The sequence below is a fragment of the Centroberyx affinis genome, unplaced genomic scaffold (assembly GCF_046629955.1).
Source record: "Centroberyx affinis isolate AG114_WGS23_722 - 3 ecotype Tasmania unplaced genomic scaffold, CSIRO-AGI_Caff_v1 ptg003645l_1, whole genome shotgun sequence".
Classification (NCBI taxonomy): Eukaryota; Metazoa; Chordata; class Actinopteri; order Beryciformes; family Berycidae; genus Centroberyx; species Centroberyx affinis.
The window spans coordinates 36,779-57,082 of NW_027281553.1; the positions used below are offsets into that span (position 1 = coordinate 36,779).

The window sequence follows — 20,304 nt, forward strand, 5'->3', positions numbered from 1 at the left end:
TCACCGACGTTACCATCATCTCGTCGCCCTACGAGGCTGCGATACGTCAGCGAGCAATTTCTCTTGACATTAAAGTAGATTTAAATTCGGTGATCTATGGTTATATCCACACAAGTCAGAAAAGCGTACAGCGTCTGTCTTGGGGAACTATGTTGTTACAGCCGGTACGTGTCACCTTGAATCCCGCCTGCCTGGAATGACTGCACAGTTAGCTAACGAGCTAAGTTAGCTAACTAACTTACCTTATCGAACTTGCTGCCGCCTAATTAACTGTCCGATTTCTGGAGTGGGTCGTTATTTATTTTATCCCATGTCTCCTTTGCGTTTTTAATCGCTACTTTCTTCTCATTTTTAACTGAAATTTCATAATGGGCGTAGTTCTGCGGAACCTCCAGAGGGTGGTGCCTCTTCGCCGCGCCAGACTGCGTAAGGATGTGGACACACTGAGGCACATACTGGGCATCCAGAAATTTGATTTGGGCATCATTTGCGTGGATAACCGCAAGATTCAAAACATCAATAACATCTACAGGAAAAAGAATATGCCCACGGATGTCCTCTCATTTCCATTCTACGAGGTAAAGTCGACTCCATGTACTCTCAAACATGCGCACTGGTGATTTATGCGTGATGCGTTTAAAGAATTCACATATAGGACTGGGCGATAATTTTATATTATCGTTAATCGTCTTTCAGTGGAATCATATCGTGGTAATATGGTGGTTTTGGTCTCCTGTCTAAATTGATGATAACAAGCACATTTTATTTAAAAAATCTGACAAAATGGGGTATGGTGAGAATATTATTTTACATTTTCAGTTTTGTTTTTTGTAGCTACATATGGATCTAAAAACATCCTGATTATTATTATTTCAACCATATTGCCCAGCCCTATTCCTATCCCGATCTAGGACAGTCTGATATATTTGTCAACACTAATATTTACTAACAGCTCTTTCAAAGTCTCTGCCCAGATGATTAACAGTCCTGCTGACAGAGCAACAGGGGAATTCTCAAATTTTTTTCTCCACTTTTCAGAAACCACCACTGAAGCAACAGTTTTGTGTGTTTCAGGACCTGAGGCCTGGTAAGCTGCCTTGTCCCCTTCACAGAGATGAGCTCAACCTCGGGGACATTTTCTTGGGAGTCGAGTTCATGATGAAACAGTGTCAGGAGGAATCCCTGGATCTGCATGGGGTTCTCACTGTGAGTCTGCAGGACTGCACATTGTTTTTTTTATTTAATCCAAGATCAATTTGTTGGCCACCTTTCATGTTCAACCTTGTTCATCCCACTTATAACTGTACAGCTTTGTACAGGGACTTTTTCCCCCAAGCAGCACATGTCCACTATTGTATTCAAGTCATTTATTGGCAAACGGGACACTGCTTTGTCATGCTTCTCTTGCAATTATTAACTTGAATGCAATAGCAGTACCTCATCCCCATGAGCACAGAGACCATTTGGTGATACATAGTACTATTTTAACTGTAACTCAACTATCTGTCCACTATCCAAATACATTTACTTGTTCCTCTCTTTTTCTCATGGCTCAGGTTGTCACTGCTCATGGCATCTGTCACCTGCTGGGCTACAGGCACGAGACAGAGGAGGAATGGACTGAGGTGTGTATGGAGATCTCAGTTAAAGAGGAAGCTGGATATGCACACACACACACACACACACACATACACATGTCCCCCTTGAAAAAAGGGAGGGTGCTGACTAGCTGGAGAAAAGTTCCATTGACTAGGTTCATTTTTAATACATCTCTGAAATACAACAACATTGATATATGTTTTGAATTTGCTCCCAGATGCTGCAGAGGGAAAGCTACATCCTGAATGAGTACAACAGACTCACCGGCCGACAGCTGGAGCCTCTGACAAAGAGATGCAGTCAAGACAGGTGATGGTCTGTCATCTGAGATATGAACATTGCACTGGGGATGATACTTATTTTTGCCTGTACACTACCACAGATGGACTACTGATTTAAACAAAGTGGTGCCATGACTCATGGACAAATGGAAGGACACCGACAGCAGTCTTCTGCACAATCAAGTTTTACTACTAGTTTTTTTAAGGACACATCAATAGGCACTGCACATACAGGAGTTTGTTTATCCCTCTGAAACACTGGATTTAAGTGTTAAGCTGTACAAGTGTTTTAAGCATTAAATTAAAACTCTTTGCACACTTTCACTGTAATCTTTTATTAAAATCTGCTTTAGGAAGAGTCAAATACTGTATGAACGGCTAGAAAAAAAGCTGTTCATTCTTACTTCACAAATGCCCTCTGCACACTGCTTTTGGGACGTATTCGGGAAGGCGTAATGTTTCAGAACCGTGAATCCAAGGCGTATGTAAAACAAGCGGACCAATTTGTAGAACAACTTTTGCCTGACGTCACAACTGGGCTCACGTTGATTATGGTGCTACAAAATACTGCCAGAACAATTATCTGGTAGTGGTGCACCCTTCCTGAAAGCCCAGCCACATACGACTGCATGACTATCAAAATATATTTTATCCGTACTGATTTTTTGGTATCAGTGATTTTTAAAATGCTGAATTACTACAATGAAAACTCAACTTTTCTTCAGGTTTGTCTGTATCTGAGGAAATTAAATTAGTTTGGTCTGATTCTGTTAAGCAGATAGCATGTATGAATGTTACATAAAATCAACTGTGACATATTGAAATGTGATTTCATTTAACAATGGTATCAAAGAGCTTGGCTTTAGAAACAGTATTGAGCTTGAGGTATTGGAACCAGTACAGGAATAAAAAAATAAAACAAAAACACACCTTCCAATACCCAGCTCTACTCCCATGTGCTTCTCATCTGTAAGCAAGCAGGGGATTTTATAAGAACTAGCTGAACAGAGTTAGCAGAGGAAGTCTGAAGTGTTAAATACTGTATACTGACCATATAAGACAGTGGAAAAAAGACACATTGCGCTATATTGTTAGCTTCCCTGGTGGTCTAGTTTAGGATTTCACATCACCGTGGCCCAGGTTCGATTCCCAGTCAGGGAATGTTAATTTCATTTCTCCAAGGGGATGAAGGTTCATCTTATCTTGATTGATCAGCCATGACAACTTAAAACCCTATGTTGCAATAAATAGAAAAATCTGTTGGCCTTTTAAAGAGGAACACCTATCTGATTTACACACTGAAAACAGTAATTTGTGAGGTTTGACAAACACATTCTAAACAAAGTGGTTGTGCAACTTTCAAAGTAAAGCTCTGTATACATATTTATAAAAAGTTTTTCCTGGGAGGCACAAGGGGAAACCCCCTAGAAGAGAGTTCAGAAAAGACAGACTGTGTTATTACTATTGAGCTTGTAAATATTTTTTAGAATTATAAAACATGGAGACAGCCACACGCACATATTTCATGAGTTAAGCATAGAAAGCAACTGGGAAAACATCCGCACTCAAACTCTGTGACAGAAAGCTGATCAGAATTGGCCAGTTTGTGCCAGAACATAAATATTGCACCACATGTACCCGCTGAATACAACAACCCTCTAACTCTATAATAGCTTATACTCCAACATAGAATATATCTTTATTTAATAGTTTATATGGGAAATAAAGGTCTGCAAACCATACAATCCAAGGAGCACCAGCATCATCTGGTGTCTGATAGTTGCTTTGAAGTGAAGGTCTGAATGAATGGCATTAAAGTTCAGAGAGAAGTGTGCCAAAAAAAACAACAAACAAAAAGACAAAATAAACCTTTACAAAAGAGTTGTTTGATAAAATCATAGCAAAGAAAAAATCCAGCCCCAAAACGTGGAGGCAAAATTTGATCCATAGAACAGTTATTTTTTTTTTAACTGCATTTCTGGTATCTTAAGAGTCTTGACCATTTCCTGCTTCTGGTGGCATTTACAGGTACTAACTTAGCCTGGTTTTTAGTGACTTGTAGAGGAAGGGAAGTGCCTGAAGACGACCAAAATGGACGGCAATCAGTAGTACTCGAGTTTGTTCACAGGAGAGCTCCGTCTACCAGGGTGTGGGTGGGTGTGTTTGTGTGTCCAATGACGTAGCGCTCAGAGGGGCTGCAGGACGCTCCTTCCTGCCTCTGAAATGCTGCTGGCTCCAGTCCTCTCCATTTCAGACAACTCCTCAAACACGTCCCTGGAGACAAAGACAAGGGCAAGAAATCAGTGTCCAGCTTTGCCCCATGAGAAAAAAACTAAAAAAAACTACTGTCATTACATTACATTATGTCACTTAGCAGACGCTTTTGTCCAAAGCGACTTGCTGTCAGGTAACTTATATAATGCAATAACACAAAGACATACATAGAAGTACATTACTTAACAGAATGCAATTCCAGTATGCAGTGTTTGCTTGGATCTGGAACCTGGGTCTCAAACAAAATTAACCCCACGTCAAAAAAAAAAAAAAAAAAAAAAAGTACAGCAAAAACTGTCAGTATCAGCGTAGCTGGAAGGTGACATCTAGAAATCTGAGAAACGGAGCTGAACAATGTGCTCTAAACTGGAACATGCTCAACTTTTGTGTTAAGTTAAATTGGTTGCCAGATGTGTAGCTGAAATGAGGGTAAGCAGTGTCATTAAGTTGCTAAGCACCCAGAATTTACCTGATGTACAACAACATGGTGAATATAAACACTGACCCATTGTCTGGACCAAGCAGACAGAAACAAGCTACAGCTGGATGGGAGGTGTAGCTTGTTGTTCACAGGTAAGCTGTGTTGTTCTGTTAGCTGACCGCCACCTAGAGGACAGAATAGTTCCAGGTCCTCGACTAGCTGAGTGACGAGATGAATCAAAGAAAAACACAACACCACCCACCTCCTCAAAAGTGAGAGCATCACTGTAGGCATCACCAAAGAAAGTCCCCAGACTCCTTGGGTCAAAGAGTCTAGGTAGGACCAGGCAATGCCGGTATGGGTAGCCAAACCGCCGCAACACTTTTGCTTCAAGACTTTTCTGTTTATATTGCCAACTCACTTGTGCATGTAGAAGAAAATGTATCCGCTGCGGTCACGGTCTCGCTGGACAGCGGCTTCCTGTGTGCGCGACACATCCAGGTCATTGTAGGTCAGCCACGACTGCTTCTTCATGTCGAACACATCGCTGATGTAATGGCCTAGGGTAGGAAAATAAACTTCATGTGAAGACATGCAACCAGGGGTATGCAACCATGTGCCAAGATTAGTCAGGTTTTCAAACACTGCAGCAGATGATTTCACTGATTAGTTCACTGATTTTGTTGCACCAGACAGTCTTCAAGTTTGACACCTCTAATACTTTTAACTTGCTTTCTTGTAGCTGATGGATAACTATAAAACAACTAGCCTACTATGTGGTAAATTGCATAGAGAATCTAACAACACTAGGACACAAACACACAACTGCTCACCAGAGGACGAGCTGCTCCCAATGTGACTGACCACACTGATGAGTCTAAACGAGTTGGCCAGGTCTCCACTCTGTGGATTAGAGGGTTTATTATTACACAGCTATCACAATTAAGACTGGAGGCAGTTCAGTGTACCCAAAGGTTATAGTAAAACTGCCAGTAGATGCGTGGTTTCACATAATAGACTGCCATTTACAACAGTCTGGGTCATCTTCATATATAAGCAAATCAAATTCTGGTCAAAAAGCCTTAAAATCAAAGTTAGAAATCCAACTGCATCAATTTGAAAAGTTTGGATCGATTAAGATCGCATTAAGGTGTTTTGTGAAATAGAAGGTAGAAAGGGTGTAGGTTAGAAAAAGTTGTTGAAAATAATTCTATAGACACACTGAGCTGTTGTTTGAAACTTTAAGTTTTGCCTTTAAAATAAATGTAATGCTCTGAACTAGTACCTTGGTGTAAGGTTTACATATGTTTAATTATTGCTGACTGTATGAGTTAAAGTTATTTTTTACTATGTACGTTATGTTACACACTTTTTGGAAGCATCGAAATTAATCGAATCGTGGCCAGAATGTGAGATTTTATGATGCACTGAATCTTTTCTGAAAGAATCGAAATCGAATTGTTGGATTGAATCGTTAAACCCCTATCCAATAATAGCATGTGACTCATGAGCTAGGTCATTCTTTCTAGCAGTAGGATGTTTAGTACCTCAGCGTTCCTCTTCAGGTCCTCGGCCTCTGCTTCGCTGTACTCCATGTCCAGCACATCCTCGTTGCCGGAGTCTTCGTCTGAGCAGAGCAGCTCTGGCAGAGAGTTGTTGAACTCTGGTGGATGTGATGGGGATACAGGTGAGTCAAAACCAAACTACTGCGTTACATTTCCCTTCTGCATCAACTGTCTACTTGTGCCATCATATTATCTGAGTTTTTAATATATATTAACAAATGATACATCATTACCTTTCAAAGCCCATTACTTTTATGTCTGTTTGTGTTTGCATGTAACAGTATTTTCCGAGTAACTGACTTTTACTTCCCTTTACTTGGTCACAAGGAGAATTTACACCCAGCAGTTTTGAAATTGAAGTTATTACCTCTTAAAAAGATAATTATACATATTTCTGAGCTCTACAAGAAACATCAAATTTCTCCTGCTTTTCCATAACTTTCCCAGTAATCACTTATTAAATTTGACAACAACTCCTGGATTTTCATGTCTGTAAAAACCTTAATTTTTAGACTGAATTGGGTTAATGGATAAAGCATCAGAAATTCTGCTGCTACAGTGAGCCTGAACTACATTGTACAAGTTTCAACAGGCTGCTCAATATTCAAACAATCTACAGGAAGGGCGCTCTGTACCTTGCAAGCTGAGCTCAGTGGCTCTCTTCAGATCATCGTCCTCTCTCATTTCTTGGGCCTCCTGTATGGGGAGGGGGACAAAATATTTACTCATTCAGAACTTTCATAAAATTAATTTAAAAAAGGGCAAAAGATTGTATACCATCTCGTATATAACCAAGTTTCAAACTTGAAATGAAAATAATAGTGTGTTGACAAACATAACATTGGGTCTTACATGCTCCTGGAGGCTCTGGGCGAGTGCCTGCTGCAGCTCCTGCTCCTCCCTCTCCTGATCCAGACTGTACTGCTGAACCCAGTCCAGCTCCCCCTGCGGCTGCACGCCCTCTGGGGTTTGGTTCTCCTTGTTCTCATCCATGGTCAGGTCCAGGGAGTCCAGCACATCTAGACAAACATACACAAGTCATCCAACTTTTATTATGTGCTGAAATGATATGCACTTAAACACCCATACATTTAATACAAGAATTTGATTCTTAATACAAGAATTCTTAATACAAGAATTCCATTCATACCTCAAATTTTTAGAACAGTCTATTTTTTCTGTTTATTAGCAGCATGTACTAGCAGCAAGACATTAATTGATGCAGAATAAGCCAATACATTTCTATTCTACTTTAATACCAATACCTTGTCTATATTAAGACTGACAAGATTAACAGTGCCTTATGTAGAAACCCCTTCTTTTGAATTTACTTTTCCACATGACTGCAGTACCTGCAGGCTGTTTGCTGTCAGTGTCCATCAGATCCGTGTGATAGGCCAGGTCGTGGACATCTGCGTCCCCAAAGCCTGTGTCGGGGCTGCTGGTTGGCTCATCCTCCAGTGGGGGCGGAGCCGAGAGCCCGGCCTCTTGACGACTCATCTCCAGCACGGCCGCCAGCATCTCATCGTCGTTTATACCGCCGAAGTCCGCTGGCTCCATCGTCGCTCCCCGCTGAAGCCATAAACACAAGTGTCAAAACGGCAACTGAGGAAAATCATTTGGTTGAAGCATAAAAACCAAAGTCCATCAGCTGGTGCCCACCTCCTCCGGCCGGTCATCATCATCAGGCAGACAGTCGCTGAGCCGTCGCTTGCGGCTCCCGCTCACCTTCCTGTTCAGCTCCTCCTCACTGTCCGAGTCCACGAGGATAGAGTTGCAGCTGGAAATGGCCATCTTCCCACCTGTCCGCCTATACACAGTTATCAGGACAATCGTTAAAGATAAAACTCACTTGCCTGATATCAGACAGAATTGTCAACTCGTTACACTTCATTTCCCTCTTCAGTCTGACATTGCCTCCACTCTAACCGATTTCCGTGGGGGAGGGGGATTTGATTTTCTCTAACCGATCACTAGAGACCAACGTATCCACCAGAGACGGTTCAGAAAGTATAGAGCATCTTTGACAACACGGAGCGAAGTAAAAACAAAGTGTTTCGGATTTCAAAGTAATTGGTACTTTTAATCGATTTAGACAGCAGCAATAGCAGCGTCTATCTTGTCTATAGCGGTCACCATTGTTGTTATTACTCCTTCTTGGTTCCAGCGCACAGCTTGACAACAGCGTTAGTCCCGCCCGTAGCACTGATTGGCTAATCGTTAGTCCCCCCCGGCGCTCATTGGACCGATCGCTTTTTCAACCAGGACAAACCGCTGTTTCATGTCACCATGCCAGACCAGAATCAGTCAACTCTGTGGATTCAAAGGTCTGGACCCAGGCAAAAAACTCACTATAAAAATCTAAATTTGGGGACTAGTCACACATTCTTTAAGAGCTTGTATTTTGTAAAATAAGCGTTTTGGAGATTGCTTTGTCACATCCTACTAAATACAGGTCTGTTATTATTGGCTTTATTTACATTGTGATTTGTTTGATTAAAAGTATTTTTTCCCCACTCTGAAATTAGACAAATTAGAACACTTAAATGAGAAAGAAGATTAAGATAAGTGAAATTTGTCTTTTTGCATGTTCTTCCTATACCATCATACTGTATTCAAATACTGGTTCAAAGCTTTTTCTCTATTTGATGTCAGCATTTTAAAGTCTTGCAGAATCAGCAGGACTTACCGGAGAGGTGCTGTGGAGGAATTGACAGACTGGGAGTTCTTGAGTGTCCGGGACCTTTGAGAGCACGAGGAAAAAAAAACGGTTAGAAGCCAAATATTTGCTCTTTATCATTCAACCATTCTCTCAGCAGAGCCAAAGGTAATGCATCCGTCAGTTAAAATGTATTCAGTTAAAATCATAGCGCAGGGTTCTTATGCATTTTTCATTTTAATGCTGGTGGGAGCTTGGCAATATGAGTGTCAAGTAGGTTGCATCACTACAAAGCAGAGGATCATTCACAATACATGAAATGACAGTGGGTCTACATCTGCAAAAAGTGTACAGGTATAAATTCCTTCACTTATCAAGACTTTGAAATCGTTAAAATCATCTTCCATACATTTTGTTTGGAGGTGGTTAGGGTGTTTTGGGGTCTTACATGGCGGCTTGGGCACTCCAGCCGAGGCTGAGGGGGGGTCGTGTGGCTTCAGTGCAGTGGGACAACAGGGTCAGGTAGCGGGGAATCACCACCTGTTGGCCCAACTTGCTGTTCAGAGACAGCTGGGCGTTAAAGCTGTACCGCTTCAGATGTAGGATGAGCACTCTGTGTGGAAGGAAAGTGCCACCAGAAGGAGAGCAGGAATTAACCTCTGTGTTTAGCTGGCACCTCTTTTTTCATACGGCAGTGCTTCACAGCTGCTGGTGGGAAGCGCTGACTGTGCTTGGCACCCAATATTTAAAACTGGTAACTTCTTAGCGCTGTCAGTTATGTACAACACCGCCATTCCATTGAAAATAACGAGAAAAACACGTGTGAGGTGATGTTTCCGTACAAAACTGAGATACTATAGATGCAGCTTCATACACTTACATACATATTATTATCAGTGTTTCCCACACATAGACTTTACTTGGGCGGGCTGCCCAGGTATATTAACGGCCGCCAAAGTATATTTGCCGACCCATTTTAGCATTTTTTATCCGTCTGAGAGAACGACGCCAGCCACGATCGATTAACTAGTGGACAATCTTCCCTCGCTCCACCCCTCCAGGGATTCCCACAGAAAACTTTGTGGTGGGCCGCCACAATATCAGCACTGACCGCCACAAATGTTTTTTTTCACTATTTAATCGTAGAACTGCGTGTAGCGCATTGATTCGCTCAGCCCCGAATTGCTCAACGTGATCTCTGTCTCTCTCACTCTCTCTTTCTGTCTCTCACTCTCTCACCGGACCCGTCTGTTCGCCTCCCACTGCACACGCGTGATGGATATTATTTTCCATGCCAAGGAGACGGCTGACTGCATTCCCGAAAAGAACAGTTAAAAAACAGTTAAGCTTACTTGGAATACAGCTGAGTGTCAGAGATTAGCACGCTGTATAGCCTAGCTGCTAGTCAGTATCCACTGAGTCGACTGATAACGTTAATATTAACTTTTTAACTCTGAATGTTTGCTCCCTCAATCCAGATTAATATTGAAAATATTTTCAAAGGAAAAGGACTCGTCCTGAGGAGGAGCACGGACAGTCTGGACCAGAGGAGCTGCTGAGCAGTAAAACAGAGTAGATAATAATGTCAAAGGCTAGTAATTTAACAATGTAAAGATACGGGTGAGACTGACAGCACAGAGAGATGTAGCAGGGCAGAGAAGCAGATTTCTCTGTAAAAGGGGCCTCATTTCTATTCCGTACCTTGTAGACAAAAGCAAGCAACAAACAGAACACTGTAACACCGTTTATATTTTTAAGTTATGTTATCTTTGACACAAAGTACTTTAGATATATACAGGTTAGTTATTTGTTTGACAAATGGAACTGTTTAAAATGGAGTACATTAGATATTTTTTCAGCCATCCAGGTAATGGGATCCTTTATTGATATTAGCCTATATATTGACAATATAAGAGAATACAAGAATAAAACCCACCTACCACCACAAATACATTTGAATTCTGTGGGAAACACTGATTATACATATACTAATGCAGATTGTCAAAAAAACGCTGGCAAACATGAGATGCATGTGTGTTTCTATTAACAGTTTCTGTGTGTCTGTGTACCTGGGCAGTTTGCTGAATTTATGTGTCACTGTTGCTGCTTTCCCATTGCACTTCTCACACGAGTACTCAATTTCTTCCATCTGCAAAAGGAAAAAGAAACTGTCAGTCAGGTTTCAGCTGTTACATAGTCAGACTTAATATCACCAATTAAGGCTTGGTAGTTTCATGCAGGGTTAGGGTTCGTTCTTTCAACACAGACCATAAAAAAAGCAGGAAAAGGTGGTAAAACCTTCCATTAAAAATGGATGGGAGTTGGGTATCCAAAAAACCTGAAATCCTTAAAGCTTGTTAGTAGCAGACGCCTCACCCTGAAAAAGAGATCAAGAGAATCCTGGATGGAGCGAAGTGGGAGGGTTTTCTTTCTGCGTGGCAGGTCGATGGACAAGTCATTGAACTGCTCCCGCTTGGTCACCGCCTCCCCACAGCTGCAACACATCATGCAGATATGACACACCTTTCATTTTCACCGCAGTAACAGTCACACTTGGGTCTGCCTTGAATTCTAGATCTGATTTAGCAGTTTTTGGCAAAGCCATTATGGAAACAAGTAGGTACAACCCATCACTGTCACTGATGACAAACATGACGTTGCCCTATAGGGCATCGGGACTGAAGTTTTTCTCCTGTATAATGCAGTATTTCCCCTGTGATGTTTTGCAGAAATGGTAGCTGGGCATAGTATTGGTTTTGGTCCCATGCTCATCCTCATTCTAGTGCAGGTTGTAGCATTAAAACAGTGCTTAGTTAGGTACTTTATCAATATGTATGTACCAGTTCAAAATTATAGCCCAGGACTTCTTCAGGCGGATAAAGGTTAAACTATATATTTTTATTTCCCATGTTCTCTGTCAATGATCACAGGTTTTGCTGATCTCTCTTCAGTTCGGATGACAATTCCAAGAGGAGACGGGCCTCACCCTTTGCAGGTGATGGTATGCTGCACCTCAAATTCCATATTAACCACCACGGGGCAGGTGTAGATGCGGGACGTCTCAACCTCTTCACCAGGCTCTGCCTTGGCTCCTGGCGATGCTGCCGTCCCCTGCTGGCCGTCCTCACACACCACAGAGGACGACAAGGAGGCTGCCGCTTCATTCCTCCAGCTCTTATTCATCTTCTCCACATCCTCCTTCAGCTGGTCCAAACACTGGCTCAGGAACTCATGGGCATCCTGAGGGACAGGGGAACATGGAGAGACAGAATTAGGCACACATCAGATTGAGTCACTGGACTTTCAACTTGAATAGAGACTTTTACTCCAAGGAGACTTTCAAAGGGTACATTTACATGCACACGTATTATCTGATCTCTTTGTTACCTCTGCCAAGGAGGTAATGTTTTCACCTACACTGTTCGTCTGTGTCAGCAGGATATTGCAAAATGTTAGGCACGGATTTGCACAAAACTTGGTATGAAGGTTGGTTATGGGCCAAGGAAGAACTGATTAACTTTTCACGTCGATTGGCCAAAAGGGGGCGTGGTGGTGGGCGTGACATATCACCAAAAGGTGCATATCGTATTTCCTCTAATATTGGCCCGGGCCTTTATTTACCTCAACTGCAGAGGGTACCAGGCCTTTATTGGAAGCAGGCTTATATTAGAGACAAGCCTTTATTTCTAATTCCCTCTGTTTGATGAGTATATTTGCTCATATTTTAGTACGAAGCCTCCTTGTTTTCTGATGTGATTCTGTTGGGGTACGTTAGGTAGCCGTTTTTTTGTTATTGCAATGCATTACGATAATTACGGTAATCGACGACAGCACGCTCCAGAGACTTCCGCCAGGCACCGGGAGTTTACCGGTATCCACTGTTGTTTTTAGCTGCGACCAGCAGCTCTATAGCTCGCTCTGTCGGTCGGTTCAGAAAAATTTCCCCACCCTTTGGCAGCCTATAGCCGCACAGTGTGTGTACCTGGTCGCAGCTATTGCGAATTCACGCTTGTTTCCTTTGTTTTTTTCCCCGGCCTGTATTTGGGGCTGGCCTTTATTTGTTCGTGTCGACCACACCCCCGGCCAGTATTGGAGACCCGGCTTTTAATTGACTACCGGCCACTATTAGAGGAAATACGGTTAACTTCCTTGCGGGTGTTGTCAGCCATGGTGGAGGTCTGTGCTCTACTGAGCACATTTTCCAATTCGATATTGAGATGACTGTGGTAGGGATGGGCATTTCAAGCAAAAATACTATTCGATATTCACTGGGAACTATTCGACCATTCTTCGAAGTCACATCCCTTTCAGAGCAATACATCGAAATGATCAAATGAATCTATGTAAACCTCCATGTAAATCCCAAAACTTCATGTACTAGCTTTAATCAAACTATTGCCATAATTTGATAATTCACAGTGACCAGAGTATTGTACACACGTAAACCCCAAACCTGGGGTCACCAAGTTAAAATTGCAGAATTTGTTCTGCCATCAATTCTTACATGTTAGCAGTAAAACAGCAACTATCCTCAGGAAGTAGCATATCTAAAGTCATCTAGAGCATAATTGTCTGGTAAAATGTGTGTCATAACTAAATCTGCATGTACATAAATCACCACAAAATAAAGTACCTGTTCTGGAAAAAGTCTAGAATAGGATCATTATTCTAATTACTAAGGTACTTTTTCCAGTACTGGTATGCCAAAACTACATAGCATGACTCATTTTAGAGGTGCCTTACATTCTGCATGTATCCAGAGAAGCGCTCAGCTGTGGAGGAGATGGCACTCTTCACCTTCCTCAGGAGGTCCTTTTTTGTCTCTGGACAGCCCACGTCTTTCTTGACCATGAGGTGGGCAAAACGCCTACAGAAAGTGAAGATGGCAATGCACATGTCCAAATCATTCTGTATACGATATCTACATCTGTAAATTGAATACATTGATATATCTGATTTACAACACACGCCTACACACCCTTTTTCTACCCTCTGTAGACTTATGCATATATATCTGTCTCCCAAGAATCTGCCACTGTTTACACACTGAATAAGCCGAGTGTATTACCTGAGCAATGCGTTGATGGGCACCTTCTTCCATGGGATGCTTTGTCTCAGCATGTCATTGGAGAAGGAGGGGAGGCTGAAGAGAGACTGCAGGATGGCGTTCATGTAGCATGTGTTGCCCAGGTTGGAGAATCTACGACAGATGAGTTGGAAGAATTAGACGATGGACAGCATCTTGTCACAAGAGCAAATGTACATAGAATAGCGTCATTATATCTATATGTTATTATACATCTATATATGTGATTATTTTGTTTATTTACCAATGTGTATTGCCAAATGAAATAAAACTTAACTCTGTAAAACTGACTTTGGGAGATAGTTTCATCCAATAGCTGTGACAAGTAGCATCAATGGTATCTCTCCCCAACAATTCACATTTCCCACAGCAGCGCACTGCTTTAAACATTGGTAGGACATACACTGGGGACAACCTTACTTTCAATGAGTGCATCATTTGGTTTAACAACATCCAAAATAGATGCAATCCAATCCTACTTTTGACATACAGTAATTGGCTGAGGATTTGCACATGTTCCGCTCTGGCATATTCTTACCCTTGCAGTGGAGTCTGGGGCTGGGCCAGGGTGGACGGCCTTTGCTTGTTCCAACCACCGTAGTCCAGAGAGGGGCGTACCTTCTTGAAGGGGGTGGAGTGGTTCGGCAGCATGAGGCTTCTCTTGGCCGAGGGGGTTTGTGTTGTACTGGATGGCCTGAGTGGGTTGTAGTAAAGGTGAGAACTGATGGGGGTTTTTTTCAGTCCAGTCAAAAATCAAATCATTTTGTTGTGTTCCATATTCCTTTACAACACAAAAAATTCCAATAGTCGCTTTTCGTATTGTCATGGTAACAGCTTCTGCATTATGAAACAGGTACATTACAACTTGCTCTTGCCAGCTCTGGCCTTCACACCGCTCCACAACCTGCCCAAAATTAACATAATTGAAGTACAAAGACTATTTCTGTTGAATCCTGCATCTAAACTACACCTAAAGTTACCTCTTCGCAAAAATAATGTTACCACGGGAAGTTGTAATGCACCGGTTTCTCACGATGTGAAAGGGGCCTATAACATAAAATCAGGCAGCAGATAACTTGCACACCAAACCTAAATTGCAACTATATGTAAAGTCCATTCCCCACCTTTGCTTTATTTCTGCTAGCTGGTGCATTTCAGCTCACTGGTAAAGGAACTTAAAAGGCTTCTCACCTGTCCAGGAAAGAGTGGCTCTGGCTATAGTCTTTAGTCACAGATCGGCTGCCATAAAATGAAGTTGGCTGAAGGGGAGTTGAACCCAGTGGAGCTGATGAGAAAGAGACAAAGCATAGTGAAACAAAAGTGACTCGCAATTAAAGGCCTGAATACACAGATCCATCTTCTAAATTATTACATTTATTATCTCATTTTGAAAGGGTAATTACAAAAAGTGAGGCAAATTGCTCTGGAGTTTATCCAGGTTGGTGTAAATCTAATATGCAAGATAAACGTTATTGACTGGGGAGGAAATTGGGTCATCACAGCAGCAAAAAATAGAAGTCTAGGTTGCAGAGCAAGGAGTACAAAGGTATTAAAGCACACGAGTAACAAGGTAATAAAAAGGACATTTATATATAAAAAAAATCAATATTGAGCATCCCTACGAAACTAATACAATATTCTTCCAACATGGCTAAAACATAATTTCCACTATGATGGCTAATGACAGATTTACATGTCTGCAGTTGACAGATTTGCACATGTCAACAAATGTTTACATAAGGCAACTCTAAATGAAAAACTGGAGTATCCTGAATGGTAATAAGATATGAGTATGCATGTAGATGCACCCATTAATCAACAACCAATAGTTTGGATGGCTTTGCTGTTGACTGGAGTTACAGCTGATTGTTTACTGAGCTGTTGATGTAAAAGTCTACCTGAGCTTCGGTTCTCCTCTGCCTGCTTCAGCTTCTCTTTGCAGCTCAGCAGGAACTTCCTGGCTGGGTCCGTGGTGGCCTTGTTGTTACTATGAAAATGTTTTTATTTTGGGATGTTATTTGACTGCTCAAACAGAGAACCTGAAATTTATTTATTAATACAGACACACACTTACACTCTCTCAGTCAGCACATTGATCTATTATCTAAACCGATAGTAATTACACACATACCTGACACACCTTATACTATAAATATCCAGGCATTCTTTGTCCTGGTCTTACCACCAGATACCTTGATAAAGACATTTGCCAAAATCGCACAGTGATACGGTAATTCTTAGCTTGACGCACATCAATTAAGTCTAACAAAAAGAAGAGAGATGCCTGGTCATTTCATATTTACCCAACATCACTGTAGTTCTGTCGGGACACAGTGAGGCACTAGCTTTTACCTTGACGAGTCATTTTCCTTGGGGTAGTCCTCAGTCAGGTCGCTGTCAGAGGTTAGGAGTCTCTTCCTCTTCTCGCTCCTGAAAAGGGGAAAAGCAGCATTTGTGAGGGAGAGATGGAACAGCTAATGTCACAATCCTGAATTTACCATTCCTGTGAAAGTGCTGAAAATCTGCTGTTCAGAACCACAGAATGAGTAAAGAAAATACAGCAAGATTTTAAATTTTAGTTTGCCATTTCTCTTCAGATATCTGTCATACTGTGTGAGAAAAAAAAATCTACATTTAGGGAACTTGTTGGTATGGTTTATGTCAGTCAGATATTCTAACATTGTGTGTTAGACACAATGCGACACAGGTCTGCTGAAGAAATTGGACCAACTAAAACTCAAAATGTCAAATGTGAAACTACTCCTTTAAGAGAGGAACAGTCTCTTGCTAAAGGACACTGTCAGCAGGAGTAGAGGTGGTGGTGAACACTAGGGCCTGTTGTAGTGTTCGTCAGTGGAAAGAGGACAGGATACAAGTTAAGGCTACACAATTACTCAAGAAACAAAAATCACAATACTGACCATTGCAATTTTCATATTTCAAAAAGCTGCAATTTGATGCTTCAGCTTGCTCCTCAAACAAAGCATTCTGGTTCTGTGCAAAATTCCTCACCTCCATATCAGCTTCCTTTTTGATACAATTGCTTATCCTCAAACTGAATTAATCCTAAGAATTAGTATCTCAAATTATGCAGAAAAAGGTGTATCAATATGCCTTTCAATTAACATAGCAATAACAATATGACTTTCCATCAATAATTTGCAGTTCCAAAAAAAGTATAACTACCGGTTCTCAGAGAGTCCGGTGCGAGTGGGAGTGGAGGCTGCTCTGCTGGGGCTACCCAGGGGTTTCCGCGGCGTCGTGTCCTCCCTGCCATCCACACTCTGCCGCCTTGGTGTTGTCTGGAAGATGTTAGGAGTCTGAGTACATGAGCAAAAAGTAAGTACATGCTTGTCTCAATATGTAAAATGCCAAAAAATGCAGTTGCATGTTGTTAAGTCACCTGTCTCTCCCCAGACGGATTGGTCTCGTTTTTCACAGACCGATTTCCAAGCACGCTGAAGCTAGCACTTCCATGGGATGTTTTCAAAACTGCAAAAATAACAAGAACAAACCCTGTGAATGAATTGATGTTTTTTGGACCGTCATGTCTAGATTTATGAATATGTCTCTCACAAAGCTAAATTGAAGACTGCTACTGTAATGAATGGGAGAACAACTTTGTTGACACTACAACAAGACGTGCACTTCTATTTTCAGAAATCTGAAATCAATGAATGATCAATGATTGACTTGCCTATTCCATAAAAAAAAAAAGGTACAACCCAAAGCAGTACCTGTTTCACTTAAGTATTCACATGTTGTTAAGTCCTACATGTAATGTCAACAACTGGGTTCTCACCTCAACAATGGATAAATTAGGAAGTTATGAACCGACTGCTACAAAGTACTGTTAATCATTCAAAAATACCGGGATATTTTAATCACCTCCTGTTATCGTAAACATAAAAATTACTCTGAAAATCTGAACTGGAGGGAACTTGAAAATTAAAAACACTGAATATGAAATTTCATAATCATTCTGTTATATTCCAAATACTTTTTGACTCTGACAAAAAGGTACAGTCCTGCTATAGGAGTGAAGCTGTTGCTACTTCCTCAACTAATATAACTCAAGCAAAGCTGTAAACAAAAGCTACGAGTCTATCTTCTGTTAATCGCCAGTGGAAAAGCTATAGGTTGTGACACTTGACGTCACAAATTAGATCCTTAGTTTCCATCTGTGGAGTTTATTTTAACCAATATTGCTGTAACTGTCAACAACCATAGGCGAAGCTATGCAAGTTAATCAAACTGAGTAGATGTCCAATTCAAAACTTGTAATAGCCCATTTTTGAAACAGGTATAATTACTTTGCTTTCCCTGCTTCAGCTTCTCCAAGTATTCTTTAGTCTTCTGAGCCAAAGTTGTAGGTATCTTATCCAGGGTGATGATACTGGTGTCCTTCAACGTCAGCATGAGTCGGTTCACACTCTGGGAAATATGCTTCACGTTCTGGTTGAGCTGAGGGCAAGAAAGCAATTCAAGAAATTCAAATGTCAGGGTTATGGTTATTTTTGTATGCGTGTTTGTATTATTATAAATATTACATAAATAGTCTTGTGCCAGTACTGTTCTGCTGAGATCAAACTGTTTGGATTAGAACTACCATCTATGAGTGAAAGAAGCTATGATGGCTCTGATAGATTTTATACAGATGAGACAGTTGTATGCCAAATTTGAGCAGTCGCTCTCAAAAATATACAAGGGATCGGGTACATCAAGACGCCTCTTCAGATTGCCGTGCAATGGTCTTATAATTAGTTGCCTACACAACTAAGTCAGTACAACTGTGACTATATACAGTACCTGGAACGTTTTGGGAGCTCCGCCGCAGTTGAATCTCAGACAGAGGCTGATTTTGTTGTCCTTCTCAAGGATCTCAAAAGTTCCCTCTTTCCATCTGGTGGTGCCCAGTTCTAAGCTGTTAAAGCGGATCCTGACAACACCACCACTGGAGAGTTTGGGCACTATGGCTGCCATGGCTTGTCCTGTCCAGTTGGCGCACTTGGAGCCTGGGACTTGAGATCCAAGAATTCCTAAACAAGCGGAAAATAAAATTAACCCTGTTCAATAGCCCATTAAGTACAAGTAAAGGATTGCACAGCTTACATAGCACTGCATGATTAAAAACGTGCATGCTTCAAACAAGTATGCAATGCCATTGAATAGAATGGTAAACGCCTTTGCTCGATAATATTTAACACTCCTGCGCTATTTAATAGTTTCTTACAACAGCGCTATACATTACTCTAGCTATGGCATAGCTAGTTGACAGAGGCGCAGGTTAGTGAGTTCACTGCTATACCTCACTAGTATGCAAGCAACCATTAGCATTAGCTTACATTTACCATTAAAATCTATCAGAAACACTTATTTAATTTACAAATCGAGAGCGGTAAAATTAATGGTAAACTGCTTATAATTGCTAATATACGCTATCTGGGAGTTTACTGAGATATTGCCGAATTTCCAACTGAACAAACCAACGATAGCTTGTCAGACTAATGAAAACTAGTTCAAAGTCACAGCAAACTCAAAGTCAACCAAAAGCGAGCCGGTATATAAGCTAATTACACAGGCACAATGTCAACAATTAATTTCCATCAGAGACCCTACGTTGAAAGCCAAATTTGGACAAACCCGGATGGATGTCTCACAATGTGGATGGGCAACTCATGTTGCCTATGTTAGCTGACTAACTGTTCCATTAGTTGCAGCGGAGTCTGTGTTCGTGTTAGCAACAAGCTGAGTGCTAGCCGTGATGCCGCTCTATGAGTATTTAGCCAATCTTTACCGCGGTAGCAAAGATGAACAATGCAAACACATTGGGCTGTTTCGCGGCCAACGCCAATTACTTTTAACGTAACGTTAAGTCAACCGTTGTCTAACGTTAGCTAGCTAAAGAGACGAGCAGTCTCAAAGATGTGCAAAAACCAACAGAAGGACGTGGAGCTACCCAATGCTAGCTGACGCTAGCCAAGTTAAATGTCGGAGCAGGTAATGTCGTCCGCTCTAGCCAGCCACGAGCTAAGCGTGCTGAATGGATGGAAAAGGCCAACATTAGCAAGTCGGCTAGCAAGCTAGCGCGAGCTAACTGGCTAATTTGCCTGACTGTCATTTGGTGATGAAAACATTGTCAAGACTTAATTGCATCTTCGCAGCTCTTTACCTTTCGATGATATATGCTCGTCTCGAAACTTTGAAATCACAGTATCGTTTTCGTAGGTCCTTGGGGGGTAGAAAGTTGGTTTTGCCGGCATTCACCTGCTCCAGTATTATGTTGTTGACAGTGGTCCCACACACGACGCCTCGCAACACTGCGCGATGATGGCGGGAACGTGAAAATTTACAACGGAAATGATAACCGAGAGCGCCTTCGACCCTTCTCTCGCGATATTTTGATAAGCCATGTTTAT

General features: G+C 41.6%; 2 protein-coding genes across 7 annotated transcripts; one reads left to right on the plus strand and one right to left on the minus strand.

The window, feature by feature from the left end:
• The first annotated feature begins 18 nt into the window (after window positions 1–18).
• On the plus strand, window positions 19–2,201 carry LOC139661908 (endoribonuclease YbeY-like). Of its 5 annotated transcripts, none has more exons than XM_071540484.1 (4): window positions 19–578; window positions 1,039–1,206; window positions 1,557–1,625; window positions 1,817–2,201. In XM_071540484.1, exons 1-4 carry the CDS (start codon window positions 369–371, stop codon window positions 1,910–1,912), a joined length of 543 nt encoding a protein of 180 aa, XP_071396585.1. In that variant the 5' UTR covers window positions 19–368; the 3' UTR covers window positions 1,913–2,201. The 5 variants fall into 5 exon arrangements, with proteins under 5 accessions (XP_071396585.1, XP_071396587.1, XP_071396586.1 ...); XM_071540486.1 differs by having other exon boundaries at window positions 1,075–1,206; window positions 1,557–1,643; XM_071540485.1 differs by having other exon boundaries at window positions 1,075–1,206.
• Window positions 2,202–2,340: 139 nt separating this feature from the next.
• Window positions 2,341–20,192, minus strand: usp37 (ubiquitin specific peptidase 37). Of its 2 annotated transcripts, none has more exons than XM_071540483.1 (24): window positions 20,058–20,192; window positions 18,695–18,924; window positions 18,199–18,349; window positions 17,289–17,377; window positions 17,072–17,187; window positions 16,238–16,315; window positions 15,784–15,872; window positions 15,077–15,170; window positions 14,424–14,579; window positions 13,868–13,999; window positions 13,543–13,666; window positions 11,786–12,039; window positions 11,176–11,293; window positions 10,869–10,948; window positions 9,248–9,412; window positions 8,830–8,883; window positions 7,803–7,950; window positions 7,493–7,712; window positions 6,993–7,159; window positions 6,776–6,836; window positions 6,123–6,238; window positions 5,409–5,478; window positions 4,997–5,135; window positions 2,341–4,154 (listed from the first exon to the last, which is right to left on the minus strand). In XM_071540483.1, exons 1-24 carry the CDS (start codon window positions 20,146–20,148, stop codon window positions 4,067–4,069), a joined length of 3,030 nt encoding a protein of 1,009 aa, XP_071396584.1. In that variant the 5' UTR covers window positions 20,149–20,192; the 3' UTR covers window positions 2,341–4,066. The 2 variants fall into 2 exon arrangements, with proteins under 2 accessions (XP_071396584.1, XP_071396583.1); XM_071540482.1 differs by having other exon boundaries at window positions 17,072–17,205.
• Between the last annotated feature and the right edge of the window lie 112 nt (window positions 20,193–20,304).